Source organism: Hippoglossus stenolepis, chromosome 14 (assembly GCF_022539355.2).
Source record: "Hippoglossus stenolepis isolate QCI-W04-F060 chromosome 14, HSTE1.2, whole genome shotgun sequence".
NCBI lineage: Eukaryota > Metazoa > Chordata > Actinopteri > Pleuronectiformes > Pleuronectidae > Hippoglossus > Hippoglossus stenolepis.
This window is the reverse complement of record NC_061496.1, coordinates 25,418,709-25,434,825: the sequence shown is the minus strand read 5'-3', so window position 1 is coordinate 25,434,825 and position 16,117 is coordinate 25,418,709. Positions and strand designations below refer to the sequence as shown.

General features: G+C 39.8%; 1 protein-coding gene across 1 annotated transcript in view; it reads left to right on the top strand.

Annotated features, from left to right (window-relative positions):
- Positions 1-16,117, top strand: part of si:ch211-51h4.2 — a 91,987-nt gene that overhangs the window by 10,332 nt on the left and 65,538 nt on the right. Inside the window, exons 2-7 of the mRNA XM_047342836.1 lie at positions 1,674-1,715; positions 2,727-2,800; positions 4,149-4,217; positions 5,102-5,201; positions 10,851-10,989; positions 13,527-13,592. Coding sequence (XP_047198792.1) covers positions 1,674-1,715; positions 2,727-2,800; positions 4,149-4,217; positions 5,102-5,201; positions 10,851-10,989; positions 13,527-13,592 — 490 coding nt within the window. The remainder of the gene's footprint in view (positions 1-1,673; positions 1,716-2,726; positions 2,801-4,148; positions 4,218-5,101; positions 5,202-10,850; positions 10,990-13,526; positions 13,593-16,117) is intronic.

Below are 16,117 nucleotides of genomic sequence, written 5' to 3'. Positions count from 1 at the left end.
ACTTGCGATAAATAAACGTAACAGTCCCTGGCTACTGACACACACACACACACACACACACACACACACACACACACACACACACACACACACACACACACACACACACACACACACACAGACAGCAGCGTCTGTTTTTGTCTGTGCGCTGTTACTTTACCCTCAGGTTCTGGGATCATAAATAGGCTACACAATTCTTTTATATTATAATCAACCGCTCATATTGATGAATCTTATCCGGGACAAACAGTAGAGTTAAGTTGGAGGAGGCGGAGCGTGATTTGACGGAGCCGCCTCGCTCCTCTGTTTTCTCTCCATTCTCTTCTTAATCTCTTCTTCTGACTGTGATGTTTTTGCCATCTTTTGCAATACGTCTATCGCGCACGTTGATATCACGATGACGAGAGATTTCTGATATATCATGCAGCCCTACTTGGTAGTTATTTTTGTGTTCTCGTATGGATATAGCCATATTGTAAAACAAAAGTTGTATAGAATCTAAGTTATCTATCCCAAAAAATATCTGCAGTCGTGCAGACAAGGCATAATAACGTCTCTCAGTCAGATCAATTCCTGAGGATGAACTTGCTTCCCCAAGTTTGTTAGACATGAAACATGAAAACACCTTAGAGGTGTAAGAGCCCCAGCGTCCAACATTCATACACTGATAACAATGGTACAAGATTACCATCTGCAGCACAGAGAGGAGTATGTGGTTTATGTAACATCATGTCAGTGGACTTAGTGGTAATGATGTGCCTGTGTATGGCAGATGGTAACAACATCTTGCCTCTTGATACGTCTGTTTATGCTGAAATCTGCAGCCGAAGGGGAGGAAAGTGAAGGCAGGCGAGGCGGAGCAGAGCGGGTGAATCTCAGAGCAGGTAGTGAGGAAGCCGGTTGCGTGAGAATGAATGATCTCGCAGATGATGTGTGCAGTTTTGTGAAATGTGTTTCGTTCTACAACTGTGAGTAAATTGAAAAAAAAGCAGATGGAGCAGTAGAAGAGGACGGGTTACAGTGGAAGCTCAGCAGAGATATCACGGATGGTGCTGAAGTTATTTGAGGTTGTGCTGCCTGTTGGTTCGTGTTTTATTTTTTATTTTTCAATACACTAGATTATTCCACTGCAGTCCTGCTTACATCAGCTTTGCTGAACTGTCCCTGACCTGGAAATGGAATTAGTCAATCAATAGCTTTGGTAATCCCGACTCGAGCCTTAAAATCGCCAAACTAAACAGCTCTGTCACACATTGTCAAAAATGTAATAATTCAAATAAAGTATAATAGTGAAATGAGTGTCCCATGATTAGTTGTCTCACACCAGCATACAGACAAATCAGGTGGTGAAGTGAAATGTTTACGCCCTGACTTGGGACTCGTTTGTTTCGTCTCAGGACTTTCCTGTCTGGAGTTGAGACTTTACTCGGGGCTTGATAGCAAAGCCTTGAGAATTACACACTTTTGACTTATTGTGCACACCCCAGTCAATGATTACATGGTTGAAGTAAACATGTATCATCTTAAAAAGAGCCTCTGAGCAGAAATACCTTATATTGGACATGCTGAGAAATATTTTCTTGGATTATTCTTGGTGGTTTGTGTGTTTGTAGTTTATCTTAATTTTTTTGAACATGTTGATTGTTATAACATAGCTCTGTTTTTCTTTCTAGATTTCTTGACCATTGCAACAATATTAGGAACTGGAATCTTAGGTGAGTACTTACTTGTATCTTTTTTAATATGGACGGAGAACTGACACTGTTACTGCTCAAAACTGACAGTTCACACTCACACACATACTTTCACCTATGGTGGATTTGGGGAGTTTGTTGCACAACACAAACTTTACAGTAGGCCTGGGGAAATTACACTTTTTTTTTTACACTAAAAAAAACATTTTGATTTGACATCCTTAAAAAACCTCTGAATTTTGGGAACATGCATTTAATGACCATGTGAATGTCGTCTACACACATGGGATGATCAGTTAGATGTTTACTAACAGTGACTGCAATAATTTACATAATGAAGGGAACTTTAATGAAACTGGATTTATGGTTTTGGGGGAACACACTCTTGGGATCACACCACGCCCTGAACATTTACTGTTGAATTAACATCTTTCTCACAGTCTCCAGAAAACCTGAAGTTACACAGTTCTCTTTTTAAAGGTTACTGTACTGAATTGCAATTATATACTTAGATGTGTATAGTTCAAGGTTGACTCGTTTAACCCAATTGGAGAAAATAAATTGTGAGCTATATTTGTATTTTTTACAAGACAATTTTTTGCAATATCATTTCATTCGGAACACAATTAAAGCTCTGTCCATGTCTTGGCTTTCATTGGCAGAGCAAATTTAACTGTGGTTTTATGAAGTGTAGTTAACACCAGGGAGATTTTTGTAGAGGTGGAAATTACACGGGACATAACATTTAACTACTTTGTTTTCAGCAGGGTCTTCATGTAGTTCCACAAAGGTGGAGCCCTTCCAAGTTAATACTTGTTCAATCACTTAAATCTCATATTGAAATCAGCACTATCCATTAAATTTTATGGTAAGTTTGAGCCCGAGCGGAAAGGAGTGTCTGTGAGAGAAAGGCGAGCAGAGATGGTGATAGACAGGCAGGTATACATGCTTAGAAAAAGTCACACATTGGTCTAGCGCATGTCTTTAAATCTTTATATTTCTGTATGTGTCTACGTTGTTTTAAATTTTTAGGTCTTCCAGTAACGATAGCCCACGCCGGACTGGTGCCTTTCCTTGTCTCCTTTCTTATTGGCTTTTTTGTCCAGGTGAGTAATACATGGCCTTAAAGGGATAGTTCACCCAGAAATGAAAATTCACTCATTATCTACTCAACACTATGCCGATGGAGGGGAGGGTGAAGCGTATGAGTCCACAAAACACTTCTGGAGTCTCAGGGGTACACTTTCTTTAGAGCTGAATCCAATACAATTGAAGTCAATAGTGAATCCTTCTTCAAACGTAATAAAACAACAGAAAAACATCACATGCCTCCATACTGCTCCTGTGGTGTCATCCAAGTGTCCAGAAGCCCCGACATTCATATTCGACCCGAAACGTGTGTCCTCTGATATCTCCCGACAAGGTGCGTTCATGGACCGTCGGACGTGCTAACGTCTGCTAGCTTAGCCACTTCCGTCGAACTTTTAGGCTTAAAACACGATGTAGATTACCTCATTGACTGTTTTGAAGCATTATTCCGGAAACTATTGAGTTTCTTCCTCTTTGCCTTTTTCCAGTGGTGGTGTTGTATTTTTCTCAGAGGCAACAGCTGGAGAGAGACTGTCTCCTGATATTTTACCTCAAGCGGAAGTATAAAAGGAAAAATTAAAGGTGTTGTGTTGATTTCACAGTTTGCGCGCATGTAGCGACCAGTCGGTCAAGCTAAACTACGGCTTCAAACAAGATGAAGATCTTTTATACATGTCACGTCTGCTTGAATGTTCGTGTGATAAACATTGGCAAAACAATAAACACTCTCAAACAGCACATCAGTGAATACAAAAACTCGATAAAGATTCAAATTATCCAGTTTGTCACTAAGAATAATGGATACTCATGTTCAATTTCTTCTCTTTGGTGTAAAGGCACAGAACACACTCAGTCTTCCCACAGGATGGGATGTGAATAGGAGATTATGTCAGAGAAAGTTATGTTGCAGCTTTAAAGGCACATTGCCATTTATCCTTATGTCCTCTATTTGAAGCCAGTCTGTGACGTGAGATCTCGCCCGGTGTAATGAAACAGATGTTTTACATCAGGACTGTTTAAGGGATTGTCTTTGCCTTTAAGTTACGGCACTCACTTGTTTTCCTGTTATCACTTGAATAATGTCCCTCACTGATAGCCTGCCTCTATAAATGAATGATGATGTCTCTTCCCATCCATCGCAAAGCCGTTACTTCGCCAGTCTGGTCTTTTGTCATAAACGTGTATTTGTGAAAAAGCTGATTGGAGAAATTGCAGAGAGAACTCTGTGTTCTCAAGGTGAAATTTACCTGAGAGAGGAAGAAAGGCTGACTGAGATATAGTTACTGAATTGTAAATGCACCAGTATACATCCAACGTTATTGCATGAAATGGCAACACATGTATTGTCTATCCTTTGTTTTGTAGGGCTTGCTCATCTACCTGTTTGTGGAGCTGCTTCAGAAATGTCAGGTGGTGCAGCTGGAATCTTTAAAGGTAAGCAGCTGACAAAGCACTGTCTGCATTTACCATCAGGTTCCCTGTGTAAACGCTGAGAGCTTACACACCAACACTGACTAAAGAAGAAGCTAAGGGCTAAGTGAATGGACATTTTAAAGATAATATAGAGCAGTATAGTATCCGAGACCCAACCAGAAAATCAAATGATATTTCTGATCTTGTCACCTCTTGCCTGAATAGAGCAGCAGTCTGTATGGAGTGCTGTGGTTTGAAACAAAAGTGTGCTATTTTCAGATTATAGAAAATATAACTTTTTCATTTTGGACATTAAGACAATCAGAAGTCACAATAACAGGTCCCGGGAACTAGTTTAGCTGCATGGAACGGAGTTGTTGTTAATGTTTTCTATCCCCAGCATATCCCCCACAAATATTCACTATCCTGCAGCTTCTCTCTTCTATCCCTGACATCTAATAATATTAATATAACATACAGGGGAATATAGTGAACAGCATGTCTGTCTCTGATCATTTCATTTCTGCAGCAGAACTCAAAAACCATTTGGAATTTTCCATGAAACTTACAACTTTGTTAATTCGGTTGAAACGTTAAGTGTTTTGATGTGTACCTTTTATGATTTGTTTGTGTTTTTTAAATAAGCTAATGTTATTTATCAGGAAAATATGACTTGAGGTAAATGTGATGGCACCAAATGATCTGCCCTTTTAGGTTGTGTAGTTGCTGTGGGTGATATATGATCTACTGATGACTCTTGTTTATATAAGCTAATAATATTAGTGTGACAAACATATGGATATTAGAAATACAAATTTTATAGTAGCCTCATAGTTACTTTAGATAGACAATAGAAAGAACATTTATTGTAATCTGTAACTCTAATCTTGCTGTGTTGGTCTTAGACGGATGTGGCCGAGTGTATTGTGATGAATCGGGTGTGTGTGGAGGATCCAGCTCTCACAGAGGATGAGGATGAAGATGACGGTGAAAATGCAGAAGCAGGTAAGAAAACTTTAACCCACTTATCTGTGAGGGGCCAACACACACTACAAGTATGACCTTTTCTTCCTTTCAGGCCCTCGTATAATTTCAGTATGAGACACAGTGAGTTACGGCAGGGAGTGACTGTCTCATAAACAGTTATGATAACAATAAAATGACATCACACCAGTAGCGTGTACTGTAAGACCTTTTAATCATGGATTACACTGATAACTCTGTGGTACTGGTCTGATAAATACATGACAAAAGGACAACAGATCATCTTTATTTTGGAGAGGAATTAACGTGAACGTCCTGTCACTGTATTCACAGTCCAGCTCATCTGAAAACTGTGGTCAGACTTTGCCTGTTTGGTACCGATCCAAATAGGCAACATGAAGTTGGGGTCACACTGAACCTGCACTCCCATGCAGACAACAGAGACTGAGTCATATTCCTGCCCTTAATAGACTTTCAATTTTCCAGCTGTCCTGCTCTTAGAAAAAGTAGTTTTTTTCCTAAGTAGACGAAATGGTATTACGATTTATTTATTCTAATAGTTTCAGGATGATAATATAAGTCAGGTTACAGTGCCAGTGTCCGGGCTGTTGGAACACACTGTATTGAATTGCATCGTAAACTGCTGCGTAGGGACAGGGCTGATTTGAATTATATTGATCTCCTAACTAGAGTCTTTGGATCACTGATTGCATATTGAGATATTAATCAAATAGGTCTCTGGGGGCGAGACACACACCTACTAAAGTGAATATATAAAAATCTAATTTATAAGCCTTTTGAAGCATTGTCTAGTGGAGAGTTCTGAGGATCAGAAGAGGTCGCCAAGTTGCAAGTATATTATCATATTTTTGTCCGAGGCAAACAAGTCTCTTGATCAGGTCAGAGTTTTCTGGGCCATCTTAGTTTGTTGATGCTGTTCAGTGTCTCAACACTTCCTCCTTAGTTACTTACATTTCCACAACACTAATTCTATTAAACCAACACCGCAGCAGCTCGGCTTCTCACTGGTCTTAACAGGCAACATCACATCAACCTGATCCCTGCTTCTCTCCATTGGCTCCCTGTCCGTTTTAGAATTGATTTTAAGATTTTACTGATCACTTTTAAAGCACTGGGGTCTGGCCCCAAGCTACATCGTAGAATTATTGAACCCTTATGTGACTGCATAAGGGGTCAATAGATCCTCAGGTGGAGCCCTGCTGGCTGTTCCAAAGTCGAGGTTGAAATCTAAAGGTGACCGTGCTCAGTGCCCCCCGGCTTTGGAACGGCCTACCTGAGGAGATAAGGCTTGCACAGTCAGTGACTTCTTTGCAATCACTTCTTAAAACCCATTTTTATAGACTTTCTTTCATGTGATGTCGTGTTTTTACTGTTTTTATTGTTTTCTTTTCACCTTTTATTTGACTATATTACTGGTTTTATGTGTTGAAGTTTTCATGTGACATAGCTCGATATTTATTCATTTAATTTGAACACTACTTTATTATTATTATTATTATTACAATTATTATTATTATATCTCGAGGATATGTGTATTGTGAAGGAAAGTGCAGTGTCAAATTTGGTGCGATTTGGACCGGTTCTAGATTCAATATATTTATAAACTAAATAAAAAGGCAGCTGCAGGAGCTGGGACTCATCAATGTAAGTGACACTGTCAATCCCGTGAATGGGCAGGTTCATGACAACGGGCATGTTTAGGCAACATCAAAGACAACTGATTCTCTGGTTAGGGGTTCTGTGTAATGAGTCAAGCTTCACCAAACTCAGCATTACCACAGACCCAACAATGGAGCCAATCCCAATTGACAGGTGGCCAGTCTGTCACATCGAGACAGTCGACCGTTCACAAACCACATTCACACCCATAGACTGTGAGAGGGAACTGGAGAACTTGCAGAAACCCATGCAGGCGTAGGGAGAACATGCAGACTCTATACAGAAAGGCCCTGGGGTACTGTCCTGCTGTGAGGCGACAGTGCTAACGACTGTGCTGCCTCACGACATCTCAATGATATGCAAAAATTCTGCATATATGCACTATAACTCAGCGACAGAAGGGGGAGGTTGTGACCTTTTTTTCTGCACCTTGAATGATTGACTGAGACATTCAACCGCATTGGTGGCAACTCTATTTTTCAGTCAGTGTTAATCTTCTGTCAATCAAATGTAGCATTTTGTGCACGAATGTTTTACCTTGCAGTGGATCAGAGGGAGTAATCCCTCCCTTCCCTGGTGTCGTTTAAATGTGAAACGTGTGTAGAAAGTTAACGTTCATGGTTGCTCAACAGTGAATAATGAGATAAATGTGTCAAAACAACTTGAAATGTGAATTAAAGTAGTGCAGCAGAATGGTAAGTATGACTAGAATCTATTGTATGAATGGAAATAATGCTATGAAAATGTAAATTATACTAATTTTACAAATTCACAGCCCCTTGAGTTTTTACCCAGTTTTTTTAGCGTCTGGCCTTTAATTGTGGGAGACCGTCGTTCATTTTCAATTAATAACTGTCAACCCAAAGTCTTTTCCCTCAATGCTGAAGCTTTTTTGGGAACACAATCTCATTTTGTCACACATCAAATACAAGGCAGTGTTGAGTTGACATTAGAACTCTTGAAAAATAGACATTTTCACGTTATCTGTGAAGCTTTAGATTTTGTCCGATCAGGGGCTTGTCGCCTCCAGCCGCATCGCATTGTCACCAATGTTACACACAGAGAATATACTGTGTGTGAGTACATGTGCATGCACCAGTGCAACTAGTGCGTGCTCTTGGTTTACATGAGCACTGGCTTGTGCTGAAGCAAAATCGCCAAAGGATGATTTGATATGCTGTTGTTATGGTTTAATCCCCCCCTCTGCTCACTTCTGTCTATTTTTATCATCTCCATTACAAGCGTCATGTGGCCAAAAATCTATACAGATGTTTCTTACACTTGCAGCCCCTCAGGGATATCAGACAATATGCAGAAAACCATTCAACCATGATTACTGGTGGATTAGCGGCGAGGCTCACTGCAGGCTGATCCTGTTATTTGCTAATAAAATGTCAAGCTCTCTCATTACACTTCTGAATGGATAACCACACGAGCCCACACGCATAAGTGCTTATTTTCACAGGTTCCCAAGAAGAAAACAAACACATGTTGCACATGATTGTTCAGTCAGTGACATGTACAGACCACATTCCTCTGCCATGCTGCCTGGAATAGAAACTAATAATGGCTGGATGTGTCTATGGAGGATTATGACAATCCCTAAATACATCCATCTGTTATTAAATGTCTCGAGATCTAGGTCTTAAATCTATCACTGTCCTCTCTAGGCACTCTATGGAACATAGGCTCATAAATAGAAGGTAAAAGCAGATTACCCAGATAATGTGATGACATTATTAATACAAATAATTAAGCAATTACTCAAGATGTAAAATGTCTTACCTACTGTACCTTTTGAAGAAAGGCACTGGCAAGAAAATGGACACTTCCACATATTCACCCAACACAACCTACTGTAACTCTCCAGACAGTCTGAGAATAACGGCTACTTATTTTCTAAACTTTACTTTCATCTTCTTCCTGTGACAAGATAACAGCTGAGTTTTAAACTTGACATGGTTCAGTTTGATTGAGTGTAGCCTACAGTTAAATCCGACCACTTCTGCTGAAACCTTTACAAAGGGTTTACCCCACGTTTTAACAACTGCTTTACAATTATATGCACCAGCGGCATCTCAGGCCTTTCTTTCTAAGCTGTTTGGGTCGGCTACTGTCAGAAAAAACTAAATAGTATGAGGGCTTATTTGTTCTATATAACTTCATGCACTGCATTAATGTTTGTGTGAATGGGTGAATGGCAAAAAGTGGACTGTTAAGCTTTGAGTGGTCATCAAGGCTAGAAAAGCACTGTACACATACAGACCATTTACATCATGATTTCACAATGAAGTCAGAAAATCACACCACATCATGTGGGTCAGGTTCCAATCCTTTGACTTCATATGGCATAAATGATCATTATTATGAAATATTATTATAACAATATAAAAATGTTAGCATTGCTGATTGGGGTATATATATAGCGCATGTTCAGGTAATACATTGACCCTTTAATAATTTACATTTTTACTTGAACTATTAATTTTAAAATGTGTTTCTTCTTATAAAGATTATCGGAGCATACTTAAAATGCTGACTCATCTGAACTTGAACAATGTTCTACAACTAACCCAGGAGGAGGTGTGTGGGGGGGTGACATACAGCCCATCATAATTGTACTGCCTATTTATGGTGTAATAACTTTGATGTAAGTGTTCCTGGCAGGGAATACATTATTTAACATGATAGTCAAAATGAGCATGTTAAATTAATGGCAATGCAGAAGTCCATTATATAAAATTCAGGCACAGACACACAAGCACACCTACATCGCCATCTGTGCCAGAGCTGGAGTCTAAATAAAATACAAGGGTGCCAGTCCTTGACGCCAGGAAACTGCACAGCATGCACATGCAGCTTTTATGGTCAAGAGGCATTTTTGTCTGATTCAATTAAATAATCGCTTGTTTTTATGAGGGGGACACTGGTGGACAAAGACATTATATATATTTCACATAATGCTGTCTCAGCTTTTTAACTTTGTCCTTGTTTCATGGAAAAGTCTGTGGATGAAATGAAGAGTAAATAATAGTAAATAATAATATTTACACAAAGTCAAATGAAAATATTATTAATGACATGCTGGAGCTAAGTTGTGCAGTGGATGGTTGAGTGTGATAAAAGTCTGGTGGCAGCCTCGTGCTCTGATACAGGCAAACCTTTGTCTCACTCATCATTTCTGGCTCTTGATCTCTGTCTCCTGAAAACATTGAAAGAAACTATTCATGATCTATGTTCCATCAAAGACATTGGGTGTCTCTTAGGCAACTCCCTCAAGGATTGCCAGATAAAGCTGAATGTGTTACATAAAAGACTAAATCTGACATTTCAGAAACGTCTGTTTTGCTTGTTTTGCTTTGATGAAATATCCTAAAATGATAGTCCTTCAAATATAACTATACGGAGAAGATAAACTCACTTTCATATCTACAATGAGGCCATAACTTGTGATGAGGAGTCACATATCATTTTGAACAGTGAAGCACCACTTTCAAGCAATTTTCAGAAACAAACTCGGGAGAATGTCAGCAAAGTCCGGACTGTCTCAAGTGATTGGTGGCGCAGCGTGCAGGAGGCAGAACATGACATATAAATTCCACTGTGAAGATCTCATGTTTTTCTTGAATCTCATCATCTTTCAAACTTGACATCTTTGTCAGCGTCTCTGTCGCCTCTCTTTTCATCGGGAGATGTTTGTATTCTAGCAACACGACCACTTGCTCACAGTTAATCCTGCAGAGGATCTCCTGCTGTTTTCTCACATGGGCTCTCTCGTATATAATTCTGAGTTTTATCTGTGACACTGGCAGGAAAAACTCAGGCGAATCCCAGGAGCAACTGATTCTGAGATTTGCTTTCTTACACACAACCAATATGGATAATTTCAGGAGATTATTCGGAGTTCAGTGCATGTCTTGAAGCAGCTTTAGTTTGTTGACTTGCATCTTATCTGACAGCCTTGTGCTTCCGTGTCTCGGGTTCTTTCAGATACAGGTTTGCTGCAGCCGGATGCGGTTTCTCTGCACAACGAGGAGGAAGGACTCCAGCCTAACCTTCACCTGCTCGGCCACATCTTCCTCTCACGGCCCATGAGCCACGCCTTCAACTTCATCCTCCTCTTCCAGTTGTAAGTTTCCATGGCAGCATTTACCAGTCATACACTGCCTGGAGGAAGTGAGAGAGGCTGAATGTGTTTCTGTTTCTATCACTTCAGTCCACTCACAATTTGCTTTCATTTCAACTGTCATCGTCGTCCTCCCAGCTCCAATTTCAGATGTGCATTATTTTGCCTTTATAAATGTAATTGTCTCCCAACAATATGTTATAACCTCTTCACCCAACATATTCAGTACTTCTCCGTCGGAGATAAAAAAATCCCTCATAAACTGGAACAAACCTCGAGCAGAATCAGACTTAACACAGGCGTCCATCTGCCTCGACCGGTTGGGGTGGGCGGAGAAAAATGGGGAAGAGACACGAGGTGGGTGGAAAAGAGAGGAGAGAACAAAATTAGAGAGATGGGGAGAGGGTGAGAGAGAGGAGAGAGCGATCAGGAACAGTTGTGTAACCATCATGTTTTAACTCTGACAGACTAGTTGTTATAATGAAAACAATAAGAGTAATAGGTAAGTTGTGTGTATAACTAGGAAAGAGTCTTTCCTGCGTCAGCGTTGTGGCACAGCACAGCTCCTCTCAGCGGAGCCAGAGCAGCAGACTTGTGTAAAAACTGTCCTTGAGGTTCAAACTTTATATCACTGGCTGCTGCTGCTGCACCGTCTCCAGATCCTGAGAGTTACAAGCTTGAGCCAAATAGCGATAAAATATGATCAGTCCTGCAGCATCTGCAGTCCACAGACTTTTTAAAGTGACCAACATGTTTTCAGTCACTGTTTTCTGTCCTTAATTCAAGTTGTGACAGCGAGTAAATGAAACTGCGCCTTGAAGTTCTGAATCAAGACTCTGGCTGGTTTATGTAGAGATGCTCTCAGTGTATTTAAGGCTACGCTATGCAGCTGTTGCTGTCAGAAAAATGCTGTGCATTGCTTTCTTAACTTATAAACACACTCTAGTTTAAAACACACACACAAATAACACATTCCTTGCTATAAAAGTAAAGGCATGATTTTCCTAATGGACGACTGCATTTTGTTTCTTTTTTTTTTTATCTATATCACCCGTGGCTCCAAACTTATGGTCTATTTGCACCAATCAAAAAAAAAGGAATGGTGTGGAAAAGTAATTTTAAAGACTCATGCTTATTTGATAAAAACACTCATGCATCACACAAAACATAGCTTCACTTGTCTGCCATTTTATATGCTATAGTGAAAAAACTAGTGTAGCATAAACCAGTATAGGATTATATCATTTGTGTGTTATGCTGGCAGCACAGATCATTTGTTGATTTGTGTGAGTTTTTTTGAGTCCTTACGGGCACAGAGGAGGGGGTGGGGCCTTCACCGTTGCTCGTGGAAGGTCCTGTTATCAGTGTGCGAACAGCTCTGTAACACCTGACCAATCAATAGTTCCCTCATTGTGCTCAAGGAGGCATAGTGGTCGATCAATGCCAAGGTTCGACCACACACACACACACACACACACACACACACACACACACAGCACAAAACATGACCTGCATCATTTAACCTTGTTGCCCCTTGGTCTTAAGGTACTGCCCTACATGGTGAAGATGTTGTACAACACACATAAAGCACAGTTATACTGGATGCAGCACATGGGCACATGTGTGAAAACATATGCACACACACACACACACACACACACACACACACACACACACACACACACACACACACACACACACACACATGCAGGCACCATAAAATATGCCCTTAATCCCTGATGCTCTTCCCTTTACATCTCAGGTTTGAATCATCATACTGCAGCTTCACACATTCTCTCTTCTTTGCATCTTTGGAAAGTTAAACGTTTTAAAAAGCAAAAAATATGCCTTGGACTGCTATAGATGAAGAGTCTAGCATGCATGAAACTTCCTAAATTTGTGGGCTTCTCCTTTTTAAGATTTGAAAAAGAGGAGATTTTAAAGTGTGGGTGGAACTCAGCTCCAACACAACACTTGGAGAAACTGCTAATGGATTCGCACTCTCAACAATCAACTGTTGAGAGATTAGAGGCTTAAATTTACAAGGAACGTAGCAGATGTTGAGTTTCAAAAAGCTGTCTTTTCATTCACTTCGGATTGAAGCCTATTAAAAAAGAATACGATTTCTAACGTTCAGCAACATCCAGCTCATTTACGAAGGCACAGTATTTTTTAAAAGTGTTTTGGGGCTTGTTGTGAGTGTGTGATGCTCAAAGTACATATGACCAAAACATTTGCTTTAAGAAGCCCCCAAAGGCAACTTTTATTTAGAGCAAATATAAGACGGAAAAGTTGTGGAGGATCAAAGGACTTCCCTTCAAACAAGAAATTATTTTTAATTTAAAATATCACGGCTGTTAATCGCCTCAAGTGCATGAAACAACGTAGGAGTGCGTATTCAACTTTTGACTTTATCTTCGAGGGAATTAACCAGAACAGTAGATGACTAATCATTGTTCAATATCTAAAAACCTCTCCTTTCTCTGCTTTTGCCTCTTCCTCTCTTTTCCTTTTTCTCTTCTCTTATTCTCTTTCTCCAGTATTTCTATTGGGATTAGTTACGTCTTGGCTGGCAGTGAGGCCTACGCTGCTCTTCTTAATGTCAGGTAAGTCCTCCACTTACAAAAACAACCATCTGTCGTTATAAAAAAAAATAAGAATCTATTCAGGTTCAGATTTTAGCATCTGTCAAAAATGTCTTTTCTAGGTTTAGTTTGGAGGATTTAGTGGCATCTAGTGGTGAAGTTACAGATTGCAACCAACTGAGTAACCCTCACATCATCCTCACCTTCCAAATGTGTAGGCAGAGGCAGACTTAACCATTAGGCAAAGGTTGGCAATTGCCTTTGGCCCTGAACTTCCAGGGGCCACCATAAAGCACCTAATAAACATATGGTTAAGACTTTATTTTTTACTCTTCGTTAATTAATTATTTCATTCTGAAAATCCATACGCTAAAATGGCATCAGAATGCCTGTAATTTGTGAGTAACTAGTGTCTCAGCAACCCCCCTCCCCCCTCAGTCCCCACTACAATGGACTATTCCACTAACTTGCAACAGAAGGGATTCAGCGTGTAAACAGAGACTGACGAGCAGTGTTGTGCCAATTCACACAAAGTTCAGTTCATGCAGATGAAAATGAACTAGTTGTTGCTGTTCACGTCTCCTGTTGTACTGAGCCGTAAAATGTGGACGAGTCATTTTCATGATGTTTAAATGCAGCCTCATAAACTCTGGAGCGAATCAAACAAACACTAAGTTACTTCACGTGCTGATCAGGTCCTGATAACTAGTGATGAGTGTTTATTAGTTCAAGTGAGAGCAGAGTGGAGGAGGAAACATAAACTCCAGCTCGGTACAAACCAACTGACTTTCTCAGATAAATAAGGATTAAAAAAGGTGGAGAAAAACAGATGCAGAGGGCCCCATGCCTGTGTTTTCCTTGGGCCCCCAAATTGCTAAATCCACCACTGTGTGTAGGGGAACCTATGTAGAAATATGCAAATGTGAAACGCCCTGTGTAGAGTCAGTGTTGAGGTCTATTCTGGGCCACTGTAGAAATATGGATGACACAGGGAGCATGATGGCTGTGTGCCTGCAGCAGAACTGTGAGGTTTCTGATATGACTAGAGTACTTACTGTATTTCTTCTGATAAAAGCAGTCTATGTACTCAACTAAGTGCCAGGACTATACGGTATGAAGCCATAGGTCAAGCACAGAAGACACACGTCTCACACACAGTGTGGCTGCTCTTACCTGATAACGGGGGCGCCAAAATGAAAGGCAAGACGGAACGTGACAGGTACACATCTAGTGCAGCTTAGGTGTAATTTTCACACATGTAAATATCATGAATATGATATTCCATTTCTGCTGATTATTATGTTTGGAACCAGGTAAGGACCCACATGCAGATGCACACAAGGACTTTATAACACATACTTTAATATGACTCAGAAATTGTGGTACACTTGCAGTTAAGACAGATGAAGGAATTCAAAACACACAAAAGTAAAAGCAAAGTCGCGAACAAAACTTGAATAATAATTCACGAGGAAAACGCAGGAATTACAAGGAAAATAACACAAGTAAAGACAATAGCAAGTCACAGTTGTAACTAATTAGGCATGTGATCAGACACAAAACAAAAGAAACTGAACAGAGTCAAAGATACAGAAAAGTAACATTAAAAATATGCAAGGACATGGCACAGCCAGAATGAAACAAAGTCCCCAACAACAACAACAATAAAACAAAAGTCTTTCAGAAGTTCTTTTAGACCTTGAACTGAAGCAGAAACGTGACACCGAGAGATTCAACTAAAACCTAAACACTGGGCCTCAATGTTTTGTGTTTCATGTCGGTATCACTAAGGCCATAATCATCTCCAGCATGCTCACTGGGAGCAGAGGGTTTCTAGTATTTCTATCATTAATATTTCCCCATGTACCAGTACCAGGTGCTGTTATCGTTCAGAGTTTGGTTTAATTTAATTAATTTCCTTTTAGGGTTAGCAGCCCCTAAAAGTGTTTGTACTGAATGAGTCAGTCAGTGATTCAAATATAAGAATTGGTAAAACTTTAATCTGGGTTGAAATAAATGTAATTGAATGAGTTTGCTTGAAAGAGTTTGTAGTGTCAATGCAGGTTTTCATATCAAAGGTGGAAACAGGGATTATTAAAACAAATCTTCAGTCTCCCACATCAGCCATCATTCCTTCTTCCATTCCTGAAAAAGCTAAAAGTTGAAGTAACTTGTCAGTGTAGAGTTGCTGAAGGGCAAACGGGTTCACAATAACAATCTTTTTCTTATTACTGAATATTTGAAAAATCTCTGCAACCCTGAAAGACAGCAACTGCCCACTAGAGTGGGAAGCGCTCAAAGCATCGCTTGAACTTGGAGCTTTTCTTTTAATTAAAACACACACACACGCAAAGTTGAAGAGATGTTTCCCTGAGGCAAAAATATTCCATTATCACAGGATTTGTTTTATTTCTTTATTTTCTCTTTTTATATATATTTTTTATTTATTTTTGGGGTTCTTTTAAATTATACGCTATACGCCGCCCCTATTTCTTTTTATGGGGGGGCGTTAGATGACTCATTCCAGTCTGAAGTTTTAATTAATA